This window comes from Neopelma chrysocephalum, unplaced genomic scaffold (genome assembly GCF_003984885.1).
Source record: "Neopelma chrysocephalum unplaced genomic scaffold, ASM398488v2 Primary Assembly neopelma1_96780, whole genome shotgun sequence".
Classification (NCBI taxonomy): domain Eukaryota; kingdom Metazoa; phylum Chordata; class Aves; order Passeriformes; family Pipridae; genus Neopelma; species Neopelma chrysocephalum.
The window spans coordinates 1,058,214-1,085,430 of record NW_020925424.1 but is presented as its reverse complement, the minus strand read 5'-3'; the positions used below and the strand labels follow the sequence as shown (position 1 = coordinate 1,085,430).

At 39.3% G+C, this 27,217-nt stretch overlaps 1 protein-coding gene across 1 annotated transcript in view; it reads left to right on the top strand.

The window, feature by feature from the left end:
- The window catches only part of ADAMTS12 (ADAM metallopeptidase with thrombospondin type 1 motif 12), a 141,056-nt gene that overhangs the window by 92,605 nt on the left and 21,234 nt on the right, over window positions 1-27,217 (top strand). The window contains exons 13-17 of the mRNA XM_027709467.1: window positions 4,124-4,257; window positions 11,691-11,811; window positions 16,105-16,349; window positions 17,693-17,834; window positions 23,214-23,340. Coding sequence (XP_027565268.1) covers window positions 4,124-4,257; window positions 11,691-11,811; window positions 16,105-16,349; window positions 17,693-17,834; window positions 23,214-23,340 — 769 coding nt within the window. The remainder of the gene's footprint in view (window positions 1-4,123; window positions 4,258-11,690; window positions 11,812-16,104; window positions 16,350-17,692; window positions 17,835-23,213; window positions 23,341-27,217) is intronic.

Below are 27,217 nucleotides of genomic sequence, written 5' to 3'. Positions count from 1 at the left end.
AGGTTTAGATTAGAAATAAGAAAATCTTGACTGTCAGAGTGGTGAGGCACCAGAACAGGTTACCCAGAGAAGTTGTGGATGCCACATCCCTGTTCAAGGCCAGATTGGATGGGACCTTGAACAATGTGGTCTAGTGGAAGTTGTCCCTTGGTAGAAGGGAGGGATGATCTTTAAGGTCTCTTCCAACCCAAAGCATTCTGTGATTAGAAAAACATAGATTGAGAAAAGCAACTTTTACTCTGGAAAGAAGGAGAAGGAGACAGTTAAATGCCAACTACTCAGAGAAAATTTCAAAGACTATTTAACAGGCACATCCCTGAGTAGTAGAGATACAGGCTAGCAAGACTGCATCTCTGTGCAGTGTTGTGCTCAAGTCTGGAAGAAGCTCTTGAGATCCAATCAGTTCTGTGACCTTGTTAACTGACTTCACAAAGCTGGACACCCGGATCTTACCAACTCAGTTTGAATGTAGCTCCTCTGCTTTTAAAGTTGGATTTGACATCAAGTTTTCTGTCACTGTACTTCATATTTCACCTTCCCATCCCCTCCACTCAAACAGTATAGGAAACCCCAGAGAGAGACAGATCCAGCAGTTCTTCCGGTCCATGAAAAGTATGACAAGCAGAAACAGCCAAAACAGTAGGAGGGAACTTTAGGTTACACATTAAGAAATCTTCACTGCCCTATTGGTGATTAAGTGTTAAGAGCAATTACCTGTAGGATTTGAGGAATTAATATTATTGTTCTAGATATAAATACAATTTAAGCAGGAGCAGTCTAGGTGGTTTTGATTCTGCTTTGGTGTGGAAGGATGAATAAAATTCTGTAGGTTTTACGCAAGGAGAAATCAGCTCTGTTTAAACAGGAACTCGGTGTGCTTTCTTTGAACAAGGACTTTGTGAACATGGTCAGTACTGAGTGTTCACAGATTGGATGTAGTATTTCATGCATATGCTATATTGCAAGAATTTATGTATATTTTGGCCTAAAAGTTACAAAGATAACAGCCTCTTTGTTAAAGTCTCAGCATGAATTAGTAATTTCTGAATTAACTGAAACTTAACCAGCTGCTTTAATGAGCTCTTTCTGAACAACCGTGGTGCTCATATTCATCTCAGTTTAGACTTTTCAGGACTGAAATAAGAAAAGATTCTGAATTCAATGCCGGTCTTCCATCATTTCAGCAAATGCATTTGTTTACATTTCAGGAAATGTATTTGTTTTCCTTGTGTGTGAGTTTGCTTTCTGAAAATAGATGAAAGTCCTTTCTGTATCTGTTCTGGGTTTAAAACATCAGACTTTTAGAGAACAGTGGCTGATTCTGATACAGTTTATTTATAGTCCTGGAATAATAGACCCAAGGTCCCTGACTTAAACCATAATAAATAATAACGATAGATAAGTAAATAATTTTAGAAAATGAATGGCAAATACAGTGCTAGTATAATTAGGTCCCCTAACCAGCCTTTCTGCTGATGAAAAATCAAATAAATACTGGATAGAACTAAGTTTGTGTGGAGGGAGAAATGCTCTCTCATTTCCAGTGGGGCTCAGTAGAAAATGTATGGAAAGAAAAGCAATGCAAAATTTGTGGGTAGGATCTATTTCAGATCAGTTACTACAATTAGGAAAACCAGGGAAGCTTTCATGCCTAGAAAACCTATGCAAGTCTGAAAGTTTGTGTGTTATTTATTTTTACTTTTTATTTTGACTTAGTAGGGGAGTTATCTCTCTCTCCAAACTGATTTTGAGTTGTATATTTACAGCATCATAATTATGATAGGAATGTGTCAGCAGTCAGTACTGTCTGCTGCTTCTTGTTTAGTGATTTCTGAAATGAAATTGCTTGTTACATCAACACACAACTAGGGAGGAAGTACAGATATCAAACTAGTGCTCTATATATTTCATTACAAACAATGTAAGAGCTGAAATGAGTTTCTGTATCTGTCAGGGGCGATTCTGAGCAGGTAACAGAGTACCTGGAATTCTGGGATTCTTCTTGTCATAAGGGTATTTTTCTTCCTGTTTAAAAAATGCTGCATTGAGAAGGTAGGCAAGGTGAAACTAAATTTAGAGCACTAACGCAATCCAAATAATCACATGGTCTGAAAAAGATTTCTCCAGACAGAAGTAAAATTACTTGTATCCTTTATCATGATGGCTCTTATCAAAACAACTGATGGATAGGTATTATGGTGGCCATTTTCACAGAGGGGCTGAGGGCTGGTAAGGATCACAAACTTTATGTTCTTGCTTGAGAATCTTTTGTAGCTCCATTTCCATCAATATTCTTGAACGCAACTCACATCACCTTGAATTCCACCAGTTGTATGACCTTGGTCCATGCATGTCCTCCAGGTCTGATCACTCTGTTGCGCTTTACGAAGGCATTTTTGTTTGAGAAACCACAAGCGTAACACTGTTGACAGTCCTAAGATGCCATTTCAGCTCTACTGATGAGGGAAAAAACAAAAGTTCTCGTTAAGGTTTTGGATTTCCTTTACCATCCTTTCATTAATTTTTTTTGATCCCAGTTTTGCAGAGTTTTTGTTTACATGAATGAGGTTTATAGTACTAAAGCTCAGGCTCTTTAGGATTCAGTTCTTAAGCTTCAAGCCCTTTGAGAGCAGGAGCTGCAGTCACCTTTGTGTACTGCGTGGTGGTGTATGTATGTTGCTGCTGTACAAACCAGTGCAATGAGAGCAAATTTTCCTCCTCCAAAAGAATAAATCCTTTTGTAGCAAATTATTTCGTTTATTTGCATTACGAGAAGTTTCAATTTCTCTCATTACTAGAAATTTCTTTAAACACTGTTTTTCGTATGACACAAACAGGGCCAACAAAGGAGGAAGAAAGAAATTCATCCGCCGCTACGCGGAAGGCTTATAGTTATCCTGCATCCCTCTAAGACCAAGGGAGTGGCTTCTGTCAACTCTGTCAGGCACAGGATAAAGCTGTCACTGACCAGTAGCTCCTCTGCAGCACACAGGGAGATTGTTTTAAAATGACTCAATAAGGGTGCCTTCAAGTCCCTACTGACTGGTGGTTTTAAGGCCCACTACTTTGCTCAGCAAAGCATTTCAGCTTGCTGAGCATGAACAATTTGCTGTAGCACCGGGCTAGACTGGGGTCTTGGAATAGACCAAAACTAGAAGACAGGTCCTCTGTTGCTGCCCCTCATCAATTTTTAATATAGATCTGGTTCTGCTGGAGAGTTTTCAAGGAGTGGATACAAGGGAGTGGACACATCTCTCTTTGCTTTGTCCTAGTTTCAGCTCTAACTCATCTTCCATGTACACAATTTATTTGTCAAACTTAGCTCTCTGATGTCTGAGTTTCAAAATTTCCCATTCCCAAGAGCCAGTGTCTGTGAGGCAGGGCGATGTGTGTTTGGCTCTTCTTACTCCATGGATGGAATAGACTAGGGCTATGATCCATCACAGAAAGTCTTTTTTCAGAGACCACTGGTTGCTTTTACCACAGCTTTTCTCCTCCCTCTTGCTTCCATGGGACATCTAAACAAGAACAGCCTGGGTCTGTTAGACTCACCAATATCATCCCTATTTCATAAGTTGCCAAGCAGGAAAAAAACCAGTGCTCGAAATGATTTGTTAAGTACTCAGAGGTAGGTGAAAACCATTGGTGATGTGCAGCAGATCAGAAGCAACCATTTGACTGCTCTCAGAGAGACTGACAGCAGTGACGAAAAGTTTAAATTATCTCTGAAATTACTGAGTCATCAGTTGATGGAAAACTGTTTCTTGTCAGTGTCCTTGGCATTCCCACCCCCTCACTAATGACAGGTGGCTTTGCTGGTTTTCCCTCCCTTTCTCCATCACAGCTGACAGGCTCATTACTGCCTGACTCAGCAGCGATGAGGAGCATGCAGGTATGAGGGTACCTGCCTCCAGCTGCTTCCTACAAATCCACAAGTGGCATTTATCAGACCTGTGTCACTCTTAGCAACATGACTTGTCTCTGCTCACTTCTTCTAATTAGGCCAGTTCTACCAAATGCCAGGGAAAGTGAGCAGATGGTTCAGTAAAGGCATACTGTCACTCCCTGTGCAGTCCAATGTCCGGAAGTATTGCCTGAGAAAGTATCTTTGTTTTCCTTCCAGCAAACCCCTGTGAGCTCCACTGTCGCCCCATAGATGGCCATTTTTCAGAGAAGATGCTTGATGCAGTCACTGATGGTACTCCTTGCTTTGAAGGAAGGCACAGCCGAGATATCTGTATTAATGGCATGTGTAAGGTATTGGGTATGTTTGCATGTTTCTTTCTCTACAACTTTATTTTACAAAGTTATGGGAAAATCCTTAACAATTCTTTTTGTAGGATCAAGGCCGAGTACTCCATTTTATCACATTTTTAATGACCATGGAAGCAAGTTTATAGAAACGCCTTTCCAAGTAGACAGAAGAGTCATTTACACACTTTTTAATGAATGCATTAGACTGCATGCTAATTACTTTTGGTACCTTTTAGCTCCTCTCTTCCATTATTTTAAAACATCAATGTAAAAATTCTGGTTTTTTTCTGATGAGATGTTTTTACAAGGGGTTGTACCTTTAGGGTTTTAATTGGTTCCACCATTGTCCATGTCTTTTTTTATGAAAATGCAGTTTAACAATACACATGTAGCAGTTCTGAACCATCTTGTTATCTTGGGATCAGACATTTGCACTGTAAAAATTACTTTAGTTTACAACATATTGAATAACACTGTACAATGAGATAACAGGCAAACAGAATATATGGCTCAGTAATGTTCTGTGTATTGAAGGATAAGTATAATGAACTCTGCATATTCTGCATGTTGGTAGTAGGTTTGTTTCCAGGATGGTGTGTGTGTGTGTCTGGCATCTGAACATCTGTACATTCTGTAATATCCACAGTCTTAACACTGGTTTTAGTGAATTTCTTATAAATAAAATGAGTACTTTACTCGTAGGAAATGTATTTACAACTACGGTTTATTTCTTCAAATTGAGTTTTTGTGTCTTCTACCCCCTTGAAGCCTGATAACCTTTTTGCTTTTAACATCTTTGGAAACAAAAGCAGGACTTTGTGGCTTGTGGAAACTGCATTAGCATATCCAGTCTTGGGACGGTATATCCTACGCCATTGAATCATATAAAAATGCAACTAGATGGGACTTCAAGAAGTCATCTGTTTTATTCCTTTGCAAATCATATTCCTATTTGATGTTTTTCACGTTCTTTTCTTAAGGACTTCCGGTGATGGAAACTCCACGTTCTTAATGGGTGATTTGTATATCCTCCCCTTAAATTTTTTATTTTGGTAGAATGACAGGGCTTCAGAGAGCAGTAATAAAAGATTTGGTTTAAGCTTTCCTTGCAAGAGCTGCTTTGTGAAAGGGAATTACCAAAACCCTGCTCAACTTCACGCTGAAGAGATCTGCTTAGCTTACTTTGCTGAGAGCCAAAGCGGGTCTTGGACTATGATGGTGAAAGATCTGACCTGGCTTTGAGCAGTTCAAGCCAGAATGAATCCGACCTTTAGCATTTTGAAACATGTGGTAAATCTTGCTTACCATATCAGTGCTTTTGACCTTCACTTGGAAGAGACCAGTTGCTAAACTCAGAAGATTGTCTTTGTGATATGTTCATTTTCTGATTTCCAGCTCAGTTAGGCTGGGATCACTATGATTAAATTTAGTTTCCATATGCTTTCTGTATTGAGCTTTGCCTGTGACTTTTAAAATTTATACATATTTTAGACATAGCAAAGCTTAATTCATTAGAATTGGTAGATCAAGGGTGAAAGAGAAGCTAATCTAATTGCAGTTTGTAGGTCCTAGATACACATTAGCATTAATAGTTCTGTGGACTTGAAGGGTTTCTGAAAAATTCCCTCCAAGGTACTGGTTTTGTCACCATTTCACATGCTGACTGCTGCTTCACATCTCCTGACAAACAGATTTAATTGGAATCAGGATCACAAAATAAACAACATAACCATGCAACTACCACAAATGAGACCAAATGATGAATAGGTAACCCAAATAGCTCATATTATTGAAAGCTATCTGAAATAGGTACCTAGCTTAACACTTGAGAAGAAGCTTTTTCATGTATTTTCATCTAATTTCATTCAGTATTTTAGACCAGCTAGTTAAACACAATACATACATTGCAGGTCATGGAGAATTAGTTTAATATAATTAGTCTGATACATCATTCTTGTACTCTGATTGCAGACTGGTGCTAATGATGTGGAAAAGACATTCACAAACATTAGTCTATTAAAGCGCTGTTCTGCTTTTCAAAACTACATCTCAAAAAACCACTTCACATTTGTTCTGAGTACTAAAAATAACACTACACTTTGGTCTGAAATTGAGCAAAAAATTAGGTTGCTGAGATGTTAGATCCATTGTCTGTGTTTCTCACGTGTTTGGTGTAGGGTAGCTACTTTTTATAAGCCAGGTTCAGAGTTTTCCTAGTGGGTATCTCAAAGAAAGGTAGATAGAGTCATATTAAATTGAGAATTTAATCTTCTAAGTTCATCTGATTTCTGTCTGATTTTTACAGTTTGCCATGATTTTGTTCAGAGCAATCAGAGAAACTGGTATTACTTTGATGGCTAAATATGGTTTGAGATGTCTCATTTTAGCTACCTGAGGTATACTGGGTGCTTTCCTAACCACGCTGACAAAGCTGTAACGTGCATCTTCAAGTGAGAAGTAACTACAGACAGACACTAGTGCTGATTCATTTGGTCCTTGCAGTTTGTCCAATATGTCACTCCTAATCTTCTAGAAGTGCTGCCTGCACCTCAGTGCAGAAGGAAGGCTTACAGCTGAGGTGCTAGTATGGTATTCCCTCAGAACTTGCCTTGTCAATTCAAAGACAAGCTAAAATTGTTAACTCATTTGAGGGTCTGGCATATGAAATAGTTGGGTCGTCTCTCAGCTTACACAGAAGAGGAGTTCTGCCAAGAGGAGATCTGACAAGATCTTTCAGTAATTTACTCTCAAATCATCAAGCTATATTATGACTAGTTTGGTTTTTTTACTGTATTCCTCCACGCTCATCTTTTAATTGTCACTTTCCCCCCTTTATTTATAAGGTCTTTAAAGCACATAGTCTGTTTGCATGTGTTTTAAATTATACATCACAAATGCACTCTAATTCTTACTGGATCAGTCAGCTACTCCCCCAGGATTAGAGAACAAAGACACTGCCACCAGAGTTTATTTGTTTAGCGGTGATATATACATAACAGGGACTTTTGGTTAAATACAAGCCATAGCATCATCTAAAAGTGAAGGCTTGCAAGTGCCTTAACTGGGATTTCTGGTGTTTCTGGCAACTATTCATCTCCTGAAAAGAATTTTGATAGGCTTAAGTGACCTTCAATCATGCAAATCTGTGATCTGTTCTCTGTGATAATTCACAGTTGCTATGTTGAGAGACTGATATTTTGTTGGAGAATTACACAGCTGTGTAGTCCTGGGGAGGGAATCAGCCTTTTTCTCTTGCTGAAGAGCAGATTACAGAGCTTGGATTTCTATGTAGTAGCTTTACTGCCTTTTACTATGGTTCAGCTTTCTTTTCCCATTGCTAGCCCAAGAGGACATTGATTCAGACCTATATGGACAAATTACAAGGTAAATTAGTGACATCAGGACACATTTCTCCCCATTCAGGGCAATGTCATGGCCAATGTAAAGTGAATATGATTTCTTTATTTGAAGACCAGCGGGGGAGACAAATGGAAAAAAGACCTTATTGAAGTGCAGTGTACTATTCACATAACAGATATTCAGGCACTACATCCAGGCCATACCCCTGAGTGACAGTAAGCACTTTTTGTGTCTGCCTCCTGCTGCCAGCATGACACAAAAACCTCTCCCTCTGGAAATGGAAAAAGGGCAATATCTCTGGCTGTTTTCCCTTTAGTCACTGAGCAGCAGGAAATAAATTGTTTCTCCTTCCTGTAATGCAGCCAGGCAGTTCAGGTCATTATGTCTGCCTCTGCACTGCGTGCTGTGACCTGTGTCTCAGGGGCATCGGAAAGGCTCTTGGTGAGTGGAGCAGCAGCAAAGGGCTGCACGGAGGGATGATGGTTTGTGTTGCAAATGCCATGGCACAAGTGGTTGATATAGCACAGCATGTTTCACTGGGAGAGGGTGCAAAAGGACATATGTGTGTAAAAGAATCACAGCCTAATTGCTGCAGCATGGTTCAAGTTGGAATGGACCTTATATATCACGTAACTTGAACTCCCCCTGCCATGGGCAGGGACACCTTCCACTTCCAAGTTGCTCATCCAACCTGCCCTTGAGCACTCCCGGTGATGAGGCATCTACAAGTTCTCTGTGCAAACTGTGCCAGTGCCTCACCACAAGTAAAGAATTTCTTCCTGATATCTAATATAAACCCACCCTCTTTCAGTTTAAAGGCATTCCCCCTTGTCCTATCACTACATGCTCTTGTGAGAAGTCCCTCCCCAGCTCTCTTGTAGCCCCTTTAGGTACTAAAAGGGTGCACTGAGATCTCCCTAGAGCCACCTTTTCTCCAGGCTGAAGAACCCCAACTCTCTCAGCCCACAGAAGTGCTTCAGCCCTCTGATCATCTTCGTGGCCTCCTCCATCTTCGTGGACTCGCTCCAACATGTCCATGTCTTTCTTATGTTGCGGATCACAGAGCTGGATGCAGTTCTCCAAGTGGGGTCTCACCAGAGCAGAGGGGCAGAATCATCTCCCTCACCCTGCTGGCCACAGTCCTTTGGATGCAGCCCAGCACAGGACTGGATTTCTGGGCTATGAGTGTACATTGCTGGGTCATGTTGACTTTCTGAAAAAATTGAGGCACTTTTAAAAAGTGTGACCAGTCCATCTAGAAGAATCAGAATAATGAGGAAAGCAAACAAAAGGGAGAAGAAAGCATCTAGAAATTATTCTAATGGATGCCAAAAGTAATGTGGTATTCACTGGAGTGATAAAGCAAAACATGGTCTGGAAATTGAAGTTCATGGAAATGTATTTAGAGTAAATAAAATACTGTTTATTCTGACACATGAGAATATTGTTTTGTGATGGTTCTTCATGGCTTTGTAAGATGAGGCCCTGTTGCTAGATATGAAGGTCTTTGCAGCACCACCAGCATCCCAGAGCTAGGGAACAAAATGAAGGCTTTGTTTACTGTAGCACAGTGAATTGTCTGCCCTGCCACAGCAGTTTGGGTATCCCAGCAACTCAGGAATGTATGGGAATATTGCATGTATAGGTAAGGCTGATATCTGATCAGATAAAAACTGTTTCAAACTGTTCTGTGAAGAGGAAAAATGCAATACAAGTTTCTATGGTTATAACTGGAAGGGACAAGGGGATTCCCTTCATATCAGAGCAATGTCATATTTTGATGCCACAGATGTGTTGCTAAAATAAATGTATGGCCAAGTGGAAAAGGCCTGAGCTGATTCTGACTGAGCTGATGGAGTGCAGCTCGTGCAAAGACACTAATTGGCAACCCAAAGGCAGTAAAGTGGTGCTGCCACCTCAGTTAGAGCCAGTGGTGCTGCAGTTCAGAACTGATTTGTTCAGCCTTTGGGGATTTTTACACTACACAGTACTCAGAAGGGAAATATGCTCACTGATGTTGATTTCCAAGTGTCTGATTGACGGCGTGAACTAGATAAATTATTTCTGTGTTCAGCCTCTCAAACAAGCATGAACAGTAAATAAAGATGAACAGGAATGTTTTCAAGAACATGCATTTTCTACCAGAAATGGCAAAAATTATATAATTTGAAGACAAATGGTTATTTTAAGATGTTCAAAAGAGGAGCTGCAAAACAGTAATTAATAATATTTTCTAATAGCAAAGCATAAAGTACAAGGGTTCCATTTCCAGATTTTCACCAGCTTTCTGTTTAATAGTGTATATGTGCATACAAAGAAAATGAACATCCACTTCCATGACTCTCCAGAGTAGCTGATTGCTCCTCTAGTGTAATAATAAACCTGGTAACTATGACTTTACTGTTTACAATGAATGCATCACTTTGAGAAACAGCAACACACCAACCTCTTTAAATTATTAGGAAGTGTTAAATATAAACTCCAGTGCCTCTGTAGATAGCTGGGAAAGAGACAGATCTCAACTCTTGGCAAGATAAAGAAACATCCTGTACATAGAGCAGTGGTGTCTGTGTATCCTGAATACTTGATTAAATCCATCCTTGGTTGAATAAGCTATGTGCTTGGAGGCAAAAATTTATTCACCTTCTTAACATGTGCTTATCTCTGTAACATTGTGTACTGCTCCTAAGCGTGGTCCTTGGTGCCAGGATGTGTCTGTGTGCAAGACATTACAAAACCTTCCATTTTTTGAAAGTGGCCTTCGCTGAAAGGAGAGAGAAACTAAGGCTGGGCTATTGTTTTTTAGAGCAGGTGTCAAATGTGCTGGCTATGTGTCAGCATTAAGTGATGGATGAGTCTTTTTTTTGAATCTTCTTTAAAGTGACACAGTGTGACACCATCTGTATCTTGAGACCTTTCCTTGCTTCTGTTTTTTGCAGTTTCTCTAATTGTTCATTCAAACACTGGCACGTAGACAAAAGTTCAGATATTTCTTAAGCTGAAAATTATAGAGTAATATTAGAGAATGTGGAAGCCTGTGTACCTAGATTAGTCTGATAGATTGATTTTCCTGTCAGAACCTTACAGATTACAGTAGCTGAAGTCCTGAAGGTAAAATGAAATCAGAATCAGAAGATGTAATACCCAGATTTTCATACATCAAGAGGATGTTAGAGAAGTTGGCAGGTATAGCACCTGAAAGCCTATTTTAAGAGAATTCTGAGAAAACCTTTACATACCACAGACTTATGGCTATTCATCTATATCACAGGCCTCCAGGTATCTTAGATACTATTAACAACCATTAAGTGTAAGACATCAGATTGTGTTCTGCAATCTTGCTTGGGTTTGAAGAGAGGCAGAAAAGAATCCCAAAACAAATGAAAATTTTGTTGAAGTTTAAAGACATTAGAGCACAGAATTTTTGGGTTGGGCAAAGAAGAGGTTTTTTCACGACTAGGTATGAATAAATTTTTCTCTCATCTTCTCCCTGCAGCAAGCATGAGCTGGAAAATTAGTCTTTACCAGAACTTTATCTTGACCCATGCCTTGATGTTGACAAACTTGAGAAGCAGCTGTCATGGGTATAAAAATTCATACCTGCTGAGGAGTTTCTCTTAGCCAGGGAGTTTGACTGCAGTAGAGGTTCTGCGCTGTCAGATGGCCACAAAAAACTGACAGAGATTTCAGTTCTATTTACTGCATTGTATTCCTAGGAATCTGTGGATGGCTCTGTGACATAAGAGAGTGGACACACATCCTAGATGTACTGGCCAATTCCAGATATTGAGGCCATTTGAGTGGCACATTTCTATCTCCAGTAACTGGTGACTACTCTATGTTTCATGGCATGGTGATGGTTATTGTTTGTTAGTTTGTTTTTCACGTTGGTATAATACTCAAGTTTGACCTACATATAACAATCTCTACTATTAGTTTGTTTATATAGGATATATATTATTCCCCTATATATAGGATATATACTATTCCACACTTCCTAAAAGTGTAGTGATATAGCAGTTCTCAGTAATTCATTGTGGAGGTCACATTTATTCTGAAAATATTTTTCCTTCTAGGCTGTTGGCTGTGATTATGAGATAAATTCCAATGCAACAGAAGACCAGTGTGGAGTTTGCCTGGGAGACGGCTCTGCTTGTCATACAGTGAAGATGATGTTTAATCAAAGTGAAGGATTTGGTAATATGGGTTCTTCTTTTAAAATCTTCCGCTGGTGAAGTCATTTCTCTACATAAAAAGGATTAAGAGCTTCTTGTTGCAAACTGAGTGATCATCTGTGGGGGAGATAACAAATGGATGTTTCAGTGAATCATGCTTCTGCCAGAAAAAATCCGTGATCTGTGCTTTTTAAGTTCACCTTGTCTTTTAAAAAAATTGTCAGAGACCAACAGGTCCTGTGCAAGTTAGGCAGATAATAAAAAAATCCAAAATAGCAAGTGCATTTACAAAATGAATGTAATTTACCATCTCAGAAAATATGGATATAAAGTGAATGGTTTGAAGATTCATTTTTATGTGTCATAAAGTGGAGCTTAAGAGTAACTCTCTTCATGGTTAAGGTGGTCTTAATAAGCACTTGGAGTACTGAGCCTTTCTTCACTGACAGTGGTGAGACATTCAGGCCTTAAGCTGACTTAAGTAGGATGAGTCCGAGACATAGAGTCTGGAAGCAGGAGTGGGAGACTAAACCTGAATAAGAACTGTAGTGGTGAGCTGGAAGTGGAAAAGACAGCCAGGATGAACAGCTTTGAATGGGAAACTAGGACAGGAGGGGGAGAGGTGAGAAGATGAGGCACTAGAGAGCAAGCTTAAAGCGAGGTCTGAAGAAAGAGGCTGGTGCCTTGATCTTGAGAAGTCTCACGATCAGTGACTGATACCGCACTAAGTCAGATTAATGAAATGCTAGGAAAGAGTTTTGGTAATTCAGCCTTTCCTTGCAGGGCAGGGTGATCAATTTTACCTGAAGTGTTATTGCCTTTTGTTCAGAAAGAAAAGTTTGAAGGTAGAGTATGTAAAAGTCAAAATCCTTGTTTTTACTGGTGGTGTTATGATGACTGTAAAGGAGTATAACTGTGTATAGCAGGATATTTGCAAGGTGTGCAAGCTCCTTGCAATGACAGTAAACTGCACTGCTGGTTCAGGAGAAGCAATGGAGTAGGAGAAAGACTGAGGAACAAGGAGCAGGGTCTTAGGACTGTGTTAATTGCAGGGAGTGTGGAGTAAATGGATAACCAACAGGGGGAATGAGGTTGTCAGTGTCAGACAAAGGAATCTGCCCATGGTGGAGGTGTATCTACAAAACAAGTGGTGGTCATAGGGATGGTTAATTGTCCTGTCTTCACCCTTTTGCATGTGTGAGGGGAAAAGCATTTAAATTTATAAAAAGTAGGAAGTGAGGAATTGTACAATAGGGGCGGGGGTGTTTTACTCAGCCAGTCTGAAGGCAAAATAAGGTGCATGCACTGCTGTGAAGGGCTGCATTTTGGCAAAGTGGTGGGCAAACAAGGAAACTTATTGTGCTCACCCTAAGCTGGAGGTTTATTCAGGTTCTGTTACCTCCTGACTTGGCTGGGACTGAACAGACATATACCATGCTCTGCCTGCTATCCCAGTTTCCTTTTCATGCAATCAAAGTGCAGACAGAGATCTGGTACATTCCTAAACCTCACACTGAACCCTGTGATGGAGTCTGGACATAGCCATGATGCAAACACTGTCTGAGAGACTGGAAGGTCTCCTTGATCCTCACTAGCAATACTGTCTCTAGACTATAAATTTTTTTTCCCATTCCTATCACACGCTACAACACCTCTATTCCAATGAAAAGTTCTGTGCAACCATACATGGACTTGCAAACCCAATATGCCACTGGGAGCCTGTGCTGTTTTCCATGTAATATCCTTGTGGTAGCGTCTAGAGCTCGGCATAGAGGAAAACTGTGCCTCAGGAAGGTATACTTTAAAGAGAGAGAGGCTTGCAGATATAACAGACTGGAGAGCAAGAATGTGAACTGTTGTGATAAGAAGAAATAGTCAAATTTGATTATCATCTGATCTGCCATGCTGTGCTAGCAGTCTAAGTGAAACTACTCCTTTCTCGCAGCAGTGGGAAAAGAGAAACAAGCTCTTCAGTCCTTGTAGAGCTGTGCCTACAACAATGGTTTCATGACTTTATTCGTCTGTGTTAGGAGCATATAGTTTTAATTTTAATTAAAAAGGGAAGGATTAATAGCATCTGAGAGCTGCCAATTCACAGATGTGCGGAAGCACCCACAATAGGGTCGCTCCAGGATTTAATGAGCGCAGCATGTAGGTAAGACAGATGACATTTTGACTGTTATTGAATCTTGGATCTCTAGTCCTTATCAGATGAAACCACATAACCAGGAACAATTACATAAACACCATCCACGTAATTTTTAAACAAAAATTTATTATGTTGAGTGACAAGCTCAAAAGCTTGCTGCTGATTAGCTTTGCTTTCAAAATCAGATAATGTTTATTGGTAATCAGTGAGAGGCTCTGGGAAATCAGGAGGTAATTTAGTGGTGGAAAAAAGGAAGGCCAGGGAGAAGGCAGTGTGATATACTGACCAAATGGTAGCATCCATCAACAGAAAGCTGAAATACATTTAAAATCATGTTTATGATTCAAACAAGAACAACTATGCAAAAGGGAGAAAGGATATACAGATTTTCATGTTACAACAGACCAAAAATTTCATTTTATTGGTTTTATACATTGTGTTTTGAACAAATGTTATTCTAATTACATCTGGAAAAAAAACAGCTTAGTGTAAAAGGATACCAGCATTGCAAAGCCAAGCTGTCAGGACATGGCATAATTAAGATTTTCCATGCTGTGTTAATTTGGCCCAGTTGTAAGTATGCCTTCTATTCAAATCTTTAGTTACATAATCACACACTGTGTTCATAACATGTCTTCTCCGTACTGAATGAATAGAACATTTGGGAGAGTCATTAGACTTGGTTACTTACAATAGACCTAGACTGCTGATTTCATGAATAATAGAAGTTATTCAGTGAGCCTCCAGATTTTGTTATTTCATTCACTTCTGAAAGATTGAAATGTTTGGATTTCCACAGTCAGTCAAGATAACATCCAGAAAACTCTCCCTCTTAAACATCAATCACTGGAAATCTATATACATAATTATATAATATTAATGTAATTAGGAAGGACCTGACATAGACAGATCCTATTTTGTACCATAAGAAACATGTGACATTTTAACTAATATTTATTACCCCACAAAAAAACTGCAAAGAAAATTCAGATGTTAAGGACTTCGGGGGCACTTACTTACGACAGCGGGTTGTTCTACAGCATATAAATAGTTCTGGTAGGTGGAGAACATTGATACTGAAGATTGCTTAGTATGCCCACTGTGATTTATCTCACTCATGTGAGTGAGCAATCGAACGTGATAAACTTGTTTCAAAGGAAAGGTAAACAAAGATGTCACTCTCAGAATTTAATTCATGACCTCAGTAGTGTGAAATGAGAACTGGGGAACCACTCATGTTCCCATCTTGAAGAAAGCAGTACCAAATGCACCTCTCACAGTTCCAATAGACCAGCTGGTAGAGATGTCATCCATCCAATTTCTAAAGCCCAGCTAGGAGCACTAACAAGAAAGCTATCTGAGTTTGTGTTCAAATATCTATGTGAAATTCCTATTTTTTTACAATTCAGTAGCAGCAGCAGTTCCCTGTAGGGTGAGAAGCACAGAGTCTGATGTCATATATTGACTGTGGTACAAACAAAATTCTGTAATAGGTGCTCTGGGTTCATTCTTGACACACAGGCTGAAAATCTTTTAACAGATAACTTCACGCATGAAGAGCCTTTGTACTTTGTTATGAAAATCAGCAGTTGATAAAAATATGTTCAGTTTATAGTAGTAATTTGAGGCATTTGAATAACATTCATTTTTTGTTGTGAGGCTATCTATGGCTAACAGCCATAGAGAGGTTAAATGACTTAAGAGAGAGTACATGGAATTATGCACATACCTGTACATTGGGTACAGATGGAAATGTTCTTTGAAAATTGAAAAAACCTTTCCCACAAAGTTTGTTTCCCACAAGGACTGTTAACTTGCTGGAACACCCCAGCATTTCTCACTGTAGATTGCTCACACTGCAGTATGCCAGAGCCCTTGGGTATGGTTATGGAGATGTTGATGCTCATCTGTGGAGTAGATTTCCCCTGGTACAGCTCAGAAAGTCATTCACCTCTGTATCCCTTCTAAATGCCACTGGCATTTCCAAAACATGGTTCCCCAAGTCATACTAGAAAATCACACTATTAACAAATTGAAATACAAGCTCTGTGAGAGCACATTTGTGTATATTTTCAAACAAAGCAGATGTTTTAATAGTCTTACAAGAAGTAAAATGCAATGACAATTTTGTTGTTCACCTCATGTTGAACTTTTCTTGTCTCTTAGGATATGTTGATATTGGGCTAATTCCAAAAGGTGCGAGGGGAATCAAAGTCATGGAAGTTGCAGAAGCAGGAAATTTCCTTGCTGTGCGAAGCAAAGACCCAGAAAAATACTACCTGAATGGAGGCTTTATCATACAGTGGAATGGTGAATACAAAGTGGCAGGCACAGTGTTTCAATATGACAGAAGGGGGGATCTAGAAAATCTGACTGCTCCAGGACCCACCAATGAATCAATATGGATTCAGGTAAGTAGGAGATCATAAGCAGCACCTGCTGGATTTGGATGGCAGCAGAATGTGCTGGGACTCTGAACTGAGACTGGAATATGTATATTGGTATATAAACCACCCTATTAGCATTCTGTCTTACAAAAAATAGTTGAGCTGTTTTGCAGAGAAATAAGCATCTTGCTTGAGTACTGTTCATCTTCCCTAAAAATACATGTCCTGTATCATAATCTGATGATTATTAAAGGCTGGTATAATCCTTTGCTGCCACTAGGACAGGGATCCTGTCACCTATAGCTGGTCAGTCCTTTGCCCAAACTTCCTTGTTGGTACAAGTTGCTCTTGTACCAACTTAGAGCAACACATGGCTGTGATGTGAACCAGACCAAGATGAAAAATAAATGATCACAAAAAGAGAGCTGATGTCAGGCTGTGAACAGTGAGAACTAGGGAAGGCTAACAGCAGTGACAGCTTACACTGAGCAAGAAAAGCATACAGCATTACATAGATGGATTAATAGCTTGTGGTAAGTGAAATTGATCCATCTAGCATACATGGGGGCTGCTTTCTTCTGTTTCTTTCATGTTGCTTTATAGATGCTAACTTAAGATAACCAGCTTCTATTAATTCTGAAGAAAATTTAAGTTGGCCCTTTGTTCTCTGAAAGTATCTCTCATGGCTTGTTTGCCTGTGTATCCACCATGCAATTAAAAGAAATATTAGGCGTGTGATGGGAGCTACTTTCACACTTTTATCTGGTGAGAAGGCACACATAATGCTCAGTCTTCACTGTTAGTACAATTGGGAGGAAGAGTAGAAGTTCATTGCTGAAATTTTTTATCCCTTGATAGATGATAAACATATGATGATGTTTATTTTCTCCCTTCCAGGTAAATTTCTTGAGTGGCTCTTCTCAATTGGAATTTTGCTTCTTAATTCAGAAACACTGAAAAATAATATTAAAGCGGTGTCTAAATAATGTCTGTAATTTTCTGACCTAATGGTTGTTTTGTAACAGCTATTTCAGAAGGCAGGGAAATTGTCATGTATAATGGGGATAGGCAATAGGCTCTTAATCAGCAGCATATGGATGCTTTGGATGGACTTTACATTATCTTTCCTTACAGTCAATAGGGTACAAATTATGCTGACCCACTTATTCCCACTTGTGCTTGCAAAAGTGCATGGCAAACAACTATGTCTTTGAAAGATATATGTCAACATAGAGATGGAAATTCTGCTTCTCTGAACTGGTAGTAGGTTCCAAAATGGGCTGCTTTAATTCTTCCAGTTTCGCACTTTGAAAGCTTTTGGCCAGTGGATTATTAATTAGATAATTAATAAGCCATACACTTTCCAGCTACTTTTTCAAGAAACTAACCCTGGAATCAAGTATGAATACACTGTACGTAAAGAAGAAAGTAATGAGAATGAGATTGGAGAGCCAGAGTATTTTTGGCAATATGGAGACTGGACAGCCTGCAGTGTGACCTGTGGAAGAGGTAATTCCTCACTTCTTTTTCTATTACTATTTGTCTTCACTACTGGCAAATCTCATCTATAAGTTATCCAGACATAATCCTCAAAGAAGTAAGGTTCTTTAATCTGCATGTGGTGGGAAATCAGATCACACAGTTACAAAAATAATATGAGGAAAAACTTGTTTACTTTGAGCATGACAGAGCAGTGGAACAGGTTTCCAAGAAAGGCCATAAAGTTTCTTTCTTAAAAACCTGACTGGCCATGAATCTGAGCTAGCCGGCCCTCCTAAGCAGCATGCTGGTGCACTAATAGAACAGGTTTATGCCCAGGTAATCAAAACACAAACACATTAGGAATAATAGGCTTTGCTGCATTAAAAAAAAAAAAGGGCATAGCAACAGGAAAGGTGTATTTGGAAAATGTTAGCTTTGCATCATTATGGAAATTGGAAATGCTAAAGTCTTGCTGCACTTAGCAGGGAATATGGACATGGTAGGGTTTGTTGACCTAAAACCAAATAACCTCACATGGCTACACATTATTGTGGTGTGATCCCTGCTGAGTTCAGTTTAAGACCAGGAGGCAAAGTAAGAGCAGAATTGAATATTGCCAGCGTTGCTGGATTAAACAACATCCTTCTCTGACTTCTGACTTTGAATGATGAGATTGATTTTATCTGAGTGTTCACTCTGTTTAGATTCAAAATGTATTTCTGTTGTACCAAATCGCTGGCATTTGAAGTGTTTTGAAAGGTCTGTATTATGAAAGTGTATTGAAGTAGGCAAGTTCCTCTTCTGCTATGGGTGTGCTGCATGACAAGTCTTATTGAAGACAAGCCTAGAGATAAATAAATAAGAAAAGCTGTATTTAATTAGCCTAAGGTTAGTAGTAAATAACCTTCAAGGATTATTGCAGTTATCATTTGGTAAACAGTAAACCAATAGTTTTTCAAGATAAAAGGAAGGGCCAAGAAAGCTGAACTGTTGAACTGACTTTGATAGCTGCAGTCAGTGGGAGAAATGAATCCTTACCTAGACTTCTGTTCTCCTGGCAAACCTGAACCTGCCAAAGACTCGGCATAGGTCCTTTCTTCACCACTGGTCAACAACATAGCAGTAAATCCGAGGGCACTTTGGGCTTTCACAGTTATAGAGATCAGGAAAATGCAAACAAATGTGTTGTGGAGCCAAGAAAGTGAAGCTGCATTAGGGAATGACAAATTGGACTACAGGTGGGGGAATGGGCTGATGCAGAAAAGTTTTATCTGTCCTAAGAGAAAAAATACAGTTTTAGCCCAATGATACACCTGCTTATCCATTGTAAATGTATTTGGGAAAAGTCCAGGTGATGACTAATGAATGATGAATTATGACTTTGTAGAGTGAAGCTGTCTCTTCACAGAATGAACCCAGGGCAGCTCCATAAAGATATTTTTCCACAAGATTCTTGGCCTCAAGGCAGCACCACGCCATGCCGTGATGCACATCCTTTTCTGGCTCTATTGCAGTGGAGAAACAGAAGATCCATGTCTTCCTTAATTGCCTTTATATTCCCCCATCTTTTGTAGTCTCAAAGATGGGTCTACCCAGTCTACTATAATATCATTTAACAGGGAAAAAATACTGTCTGAAAAAACAATGGTTCCTGTGTCAAACATACCTAATATTGCACACAGGGAAAAGGAGAACACATTGCAACACCTGATATTCATTATCAATGTACAAAATAGATCAGTGCAATTCAGTTCATGGCAAACAAGCACCGAAAGGGGACAATTTTTAGTAAAAATCATAAGCTCTGCTCAGTCCTCAGTCCTGTGCAGGTTGAGCTTCTTCCTGCCATTTCCTTTATGCGGAAAGGAATTGCTTTGCAGTCAGACTGCGTGCACACCAGACAGTGTCCTGCAACTGCTGCACCCTCTGGCCGAGAACTTGTCACTCCAGAGCCTACTCTCAAGATAGCAACTAGAGCCTTTCTTATAGCCAGATTAATTTAAATGTGTCACTGAGGTTTTTTGCTAGGGCAACTACCTATTATTCCTTCTTTACAGAATCACAGAATGGGTAAGGGTGGAATTACAGGTGTTAATCCTTCCTCCTTGCCTAAAGGCTTTAGTCATATTTCTTAGAACCAGATTCAAGTGGCATTAGACCTAACAAGAGGCATAACACAGCACAGCTGCAACAAAGGGAGGATATTAGGCAACATCAACAATTTACTTCTCCATAGATAGCATCAGTAATTGGCAAATTTTCAAAGCTCTGCAAAAGGACTTAACTGTAAGATTTGTTCAGGGGTTAATTGTTATGTGCCCTCTAAATCCTTCACAACTGCTATCAAGGCAGCTTTGCAAAATTACCATCAGGTGTACCTGAACTGAAATGTGGTATTCAACTTGTAGTATTGATTTTAGAAAACAAAGGTCACTACATTTCCGTTCACTGTTATGGGGCTGAGTTTTGTAACATTGAGAATGTAAAGATTGGCTCTTGTATTCTGCACATTACTTGTGCATGCACAGAATGTAATTTGTTCATTCAAATACAAAGTGAACTCCTTGCAGAGTATCTGATTTAAATGGACAACTGAGGCAATTACATGTTTAAATGAGTTCTATGATCAAATGTGTTCTTTTGCATATGCCTTTTATACACTTGCTTCTGGTCCTCTATTTCTGTTGTTTTCAGCCTTAATTTTGCCCAAACTGAGAGCTATGCAGCCAACAGATTTCTAATCTCTGTTTCAAAAGCCTTCCACAACTAGATGACTTTAAACAGGCACCTTTCTTTGCAAACCAAGTGAGAAATCAAGAGCTGAGGAGGTTAAGCTCACACTTAAAAAGTTCTGCATTAGGGATGAAGTATCACAGAGAATAGAAGTAATCTCTGAGCAGATTTAGTGAAATGAAGGTTATTCTTTGATCTATTATTGTCATTCTCGATTTCTCCTTTTTTTTTAACCAGAGATATTTGTAGGTGGGTTTTTTTCCACAGAGCTGAGATAGTACATGTCAGTGTGAACTAATTAGCATTGAGGTCAGAGAGAAGGAAAAGTGGTGAAGGGAGGAAAACAGCTACCTCTCACAGCCCTATAGAAATAGTGTTTAGGTTTCAAATTTTACTGAGGTTTAAGTAGATTTAGAATTTTTAATTTGTGACTTAAATGGGATATTACCCATTTAAGTTATGTAATTGTGTGAACACTTGTTAGGGTAGGATCAGTGTGGAGTGACTAGTTTTCTACTTCTGCAGTGTTTTCTAGTTCAACTTGCTCAACCTGATGAAAGCAACTGCTTCATTATCTCATTACATGTATGCCTACATACATATGTGTACTGATATATACATATAGAATTCACTCCAGCTTTGGAGCTGAACTTCCAAACATTTTGAAACTACAGTGGGAGTTCACATAACTTCCATAACAAAAATTGCTTGTGTGAATAAATTAGTTTGTTGATGTCAGTGATCTGCAGTTGTTTTATGAGAATGTACAGCTTCAAAGCAAAACTTTTGCAAAGGTTTATGGTGGTTTTAAAGTGAATTACAGCATCTGAAATGACACAAAACATTTATCAAAGCAAAATATTTCTTCTTATTTGTGTTTGCAGCAGCAGCATATCATGATTTTGAAAGAGACAGAAACATATTTCTATGAACTGCTTTGTTTACAGCCAGTAGGAAGGTTGCTGAATATTCCAGTTACATTTACTGTAGCATAAAAGAGAACGTGGTTCCCTGGGAATCCTATGCTGAACCAAAATGCTTTCTGCTGCTTGAAGTCACCTGGGAATAGGTGATCAACACCTCCAGACATACTGCAGCCTTGCAGCTACTTCCAAACCTTAAAGCTTGAAAGCCTCAATCCTTTAATCTTCCCTTATAGGTGACACTAATTCTGTTCTAGAAAATCAACCTCCATGTCTGACTTGCGGAGAGCCAGTCATCAAATCCTGCTCTGTAGTCAGTAATTGTTTTTTACATCTCAGTCCCAAGTCTGAACGTACTCAAGAAGTGAAAACATATCCTCACATACCTGATATTCTAATGGGAAAAAAGGGATATAGGTTTCCATTGGCTTCTATGGAATGACTTAGATATGCATAGAAAAGTCCCTTCTGTGTTATTGAGGCAGTTTTGGGTTACTGGTTGGACTTGATGGTCTTACAGGTCTTTTCCAACCTTAACGTTTCTATGATTTTATGAGTCTATATGTTGTAGGGAGGAATATTTTCATATTTCCCAAGTATTTTCTATGGGTTACCGTTCTTATCTTCCAGATAGTGTCCCACACCAGTTACCAGGAGGTCTGAGACAAGGAAAAGCTTGTTTTCTAAATGTACGGCAAGATAGCCTAACACTTATCCTTGGCACCATAATAAGAGTGCTGTTAGGCCCTGTGCTTCTCAGGAGAAAGATAAAAGTTATAAAGAAACAATGACCTACCATGTGCATATTAATTGCTGTGAATAAATACCACAGTTAATTTAATGAGTTAATAAATGTTTCTTCAATCTTTTTAGTCCTTACAATTTGTTTGGATGTAATACAACTATTTTAATGTCTCTATATGAATCTAGGCACAGCCTTTCAAACTGCTATATTGGAATACTTTTTTTACATTCATTTGCAACATGAGATCTGCCTCAAATTATTGCAGAACTATGAGGAAAGCAGTCCCCTGCAAACTGGCTTTCTTTAGATTCACACTAGGGTAATGTAGTATTTTGGTTCATGTTTCTTTCTGTTAAATGAGTGGGATTTTGTGTAAGTGGAAGTGTTAGGAAATAACCCAGATTGTTTGTATAGAATATCTCTGTATCTCTTCATCACTGTGATTTGCCTCTTATGCTGAGTGTTGTGTATTAGTTGCTCAGAAAACATCATTTTCAGTCAAAATGTGTACCAAAACTTCTTAAAAGTGGAATTCAGCATTAAGAGTCACAAGGTTATGATTTTGCTCATACGCTCTGGTTTGTATTCTGCTTAAGCAGCCTTCCCAGAAGTACAAAGCAATGGTCAGCAAAAGCAGGCTTGCTGTGAACAGCCTGATGCTGCTGTGTTGCCTCTTGTCCGTGGGTAATGCAAGAACCATTCATAGCCTTTTAAATCTTCTTCAGGGCCTGCAGGAGCCCTTTCTGAGGCTGACAACTACACTGGGATTAAGGAAAGTGCTTTCTAATGTGTGACTTGAGCTATCTTATTCAAAAGAGCTCTGCTTAACCTCTTTTCAGCTTGATTAAAGGATACTCATACCTGATTTAGCTCATGTTCAGCACAACAGATTGTCACAGCGGTTACTGTATTCTGGGATGCAGAGTACAACCTCTTGGAGGATTTCTGCAGTTCATCCTCCGCCTGCAGGGGTTACTTTTCCTTTTTTGTGGGTTTCTCTGGCAGGGGTGCAGCGCCAGGTTGCCCACTGCGTGTGGAAGGGGAGTGGAGCAATCAAGAATTCCTTCTGTGACCCAGTGACTCAGCCCAACGGGCGGCAAAAGAAATGCTACGAGAAGGACTGTCCGCCCAGGTAACGGGTACTGGGAAGGCTCGGGGGTGGTAAATAGCAGCCTTATTCAAAGGGAGATGTTGTTTCTGATGACAGATTAATGTGGCACCCACAGCCTGCCACGGTGAGAGCTTGCACGCACTACAGAGCAAGCCATAGAAACCCCATAATAAACAAGTGAAAAGTGAGCAGCCCTGAGAGGTTTCCAAGGCAAGTTACTGAGCAGTCTGTGCTGGAAATGGTGGAGATTGCACTCTCATTCTTGTGTATAGATATTATTTTTATTCAGTTTGGGTGCAGGTGGCCTGAGGATTGTATAAATTCTTATTTGTTTTAAAAATTGTATTCCTGTCTTAGCTCAAGTGATAATGCATTCCTTTGTGGCCCAGAAACTAACTTACAGAGAGACCTTTTGATGCTGTTTTTCAGTATGTTTTGATACTCCTTTGTCCTTTTTGTGAGAGATGATGGGTAGAAATGCCCACTTCTATAACTTATTTTTATACTTTCTTTATAACACATTATTTGACATCTTTTTATCATGTCCATTTGTATTTTTAACTTTCAATGAAGTGCAGCTTTCTTTGTTATGTGATCACGTAGGATTAATTTTTTCCATTCTCATAACACTACCTTAACTCCTCTTCATCTCAAGTTTTTCTCTTCTACCATTTGAGTGAGTAGTGTAAGGAAGACTAACCACAGCAAAAATTCCAGGTGTCAGCAGAACTGTGGGCTTGTACAACAGACATAGATTTGCTGGAAGAAATCAATATTGGTTTTAGTTTCATGGTTTAGGTACTGTAACATCTTGCTTTTGTCTTTTTTGTCTTTGAAAGTTGTTTATCATGCTGTTCACAATGGTATACCAGTTTTTCCCTAGTAATTCTAGTTCAATCAAAATAAATCGAAGTCATGAGTCCCTTAGAGCTCATTCTGTTGCATTTGCCAGCAGTGAATTTCATGAAACTTTAATGTAAAAACTTCTACATAGCTGTTGGTTTTACCAGTTGTTTCCAAGTATCTTCACAACAGCACATGATGTCTCCTCTGGGAATTATATCTTTGTGCTTGCAACCTAGACTACCAACATTTCATAACTCCTTGTAGAATTATGGAAAATCAATTGATAATCAATATGGATAATCAATTGATAAACTTATTAACTAGTCGACTAGTTAAGAGCTGAGGCTACACACATACATCAGGGTGTTTTTTATGGCACATATAAACTGTGCTATCAGTTCCAAGTTAACTCAATTTATCCCATTTGTTCTAAGTGACAACGTTATTTGGACCTGCTCTTGAAAGTGAGGGAGCAGAATTTGTCCCTTGTTGAGCGTGTTGTAGAATTATGTGATACATGAACAAGCTCTTTCGCAGACCAGGCAGAAAAGCTCTCGTGTGCTGACAGCCCTGAGTGATGCTTCTTAAGCTCCTTCTGCGCTGCAGAAGAAAGCACTAAAATAATGACAAAATGCAGTGCAGGAAAACCATATGTTTAGTTCTGGAATCATGTTGTGTGTTTATTTTTCTCTTAATAACATAAGAGTGGCTGTAGTAGTTTGATCAAGGGACTGTCTAAGTCCCTGTTCTGGCTCTCAGCAGGACCTACATGCCTAAGGAAGAATAAAGGCAAGGCAAATATAAATTATATCTCTTTTTAATGCTCTTCCAGCTTCCAACTGGTTTTAATTCAAGGCATTTCCAGTGGTTTTTATGGCTTGTCTAATCAGTAACCTCCATTGGACCTCTCTTCCAAGTACTTGTCCAGCCTCCCTGTGCAACATTGTAAAACTTCTATTATATACAACTTCCTTTGCAAGAAGTTCCACAGCTTTAATCCCTGTGTGAAGCACCACCTCATTTTAACTATTTTGAACCTGGCTCTCACTAACTTCTGTTGGTGGCCCTGAATTCCTCTGTTGAAGTGATGGCATTGAAGAATGAATTACTATTTACCCCTCCCAAGCCCTTCCTTTTGCAGATCTGGTCTCTGTTCCAGGCTGTGGTCCCAGCATTGCATTTAGTTGGTATTTTCTTTCCGTGGTATATGTACCACCTCTAATCTGGAGAGATGGTTCATACCTTCATTTGAAATGCAAGATAATTTAGTACAGTTTGTTGGCTCATTGCTCTAAAGAAAATCTGAATATTGGAGGAAGGTGTGACTGTCCCATGTGGCATTACACAGGATAACTGAGAGTCTACATGAAGCTGCTGAAGACCAAGTGTTCTGTAGAGAGGTGGCTAAATTCTGTGCTAGAGGTGAGGACAGTGCTGTTAAACACAACACTGCAGGAGACCTTTGGTAAGTGCTGCAGCCACACAACTGAAACCATTGGATGATACTACACTTCCCAACAGTGAATCTCATTCTTTATAGTAACATCCTGTCTAAAAAAAGATGGTTGTTCTGTTGCATAAGCGTCCGTCTGATGATCTGCTAAATCCCACTGGTGGAAAACGTGCTAGCATGAAACAAGCTACTAGACCACGAAACCAGAAATAGATAATTTATCAAACGGTGGCTACAGACAAAGATGTTTGTGACTGTCACAGACCAGATCTTATCTCATTAATTCATTTCAGGAAATTAGTTATAAACTGTTTGAATTACAGGCTTCTGATAAGTCTTAAGTCTTAACATTCTGGCTTGTTAGCTGACTTGCTCTGCATTTATTTTATACTTATTATTACATTTATTATTACACTTTCTACTATAATAATTTGGAGCAAAATGAATAAAATATTAAATTATCACAATACATGTACGCCACATTTTGACTTGGAACAAAATAAAGATGGCTGAACAGCTGAGAGTTAAAGTGTACAACTTGGGTGATGTTGCTCAGTAGGAATGCGACAAGACTGTAGCTTAAATGGATGCTTTTTTCCATGTTAAGGTGTGGAGTATGATTTCCAGTTACATGTTTCTTTGGTAGGCAGGTATTTGGTTCCATAGGTGTTAAAGTTAGAAGTCAATAGATACTACTTGAACAAGAGTGAGATTTTAACTAGTTATAGTGTTGTGAATAAAAGTTTTGCTTTGCCCTGCAAAGAAAATTGCCTGGAGCCTTTTTACTCTGACTACCCACTTGAACAGAGTAACCTTAAATTTCACAAGTACTTAGAATCTCCTGCTTTTTATCTGCTATTACCCTATTGTACTTCTTCCAGACTGCTTAGTAGACTTCCAACAGCATAATAAGAATAGGAAATCTCATTTCTATTATAATACACAGTGAGAATCCATGCCCTGCTGGTATCTACCGTGCCTGATGCTATACAAACACTGAAAGAAGATGGTCTTTCTTTAGTTGTGACATGGCAGAGGGAAGGAGGGCAGGAGGGAGGGAACATTCAGCCCCAAAATCCCATGCTTCTAGTTTTTCAACAGGTTGCATACTTCATTCAGCACATATCATCTAGGCATAGATGGGGACTGTGTAATGGACAAGGCTGTTGGGCTCTGCCTAATTTGTTACAAACCTTGGAAACTCAGTGTGGGAGGAAAAGAGATAGGTCTCATTTAAAGCAGCTGAATGCCCACTAAAATAATCCAATTTTCTTCCTACCTCTATCCCAGGTTTGAGTGCAGAAGCACCCGCAGCTGCAGCTGAAAACTACCTGAGGTTATATTTTCACCAGACAGGCTGCTCTCTGTTTTGACAATCTAAGGAAAATTAGTGTTCATGCAAATTAATTACCCAAATCATGCATTTTGCTTGTTTGTTTGTGTTTGTTACCACAATCTTTCCACGCCATGCCTGCCTATGGAGATAATGTTGTTGTTTTGCAGGGACCAGGTGATGCATTAATACTTAAGAACCACTCAGTTGCTGTAGTGCTAAATGCCATCAGAAACCAGAGATAGGAACAAGTATTGGATGGTGAC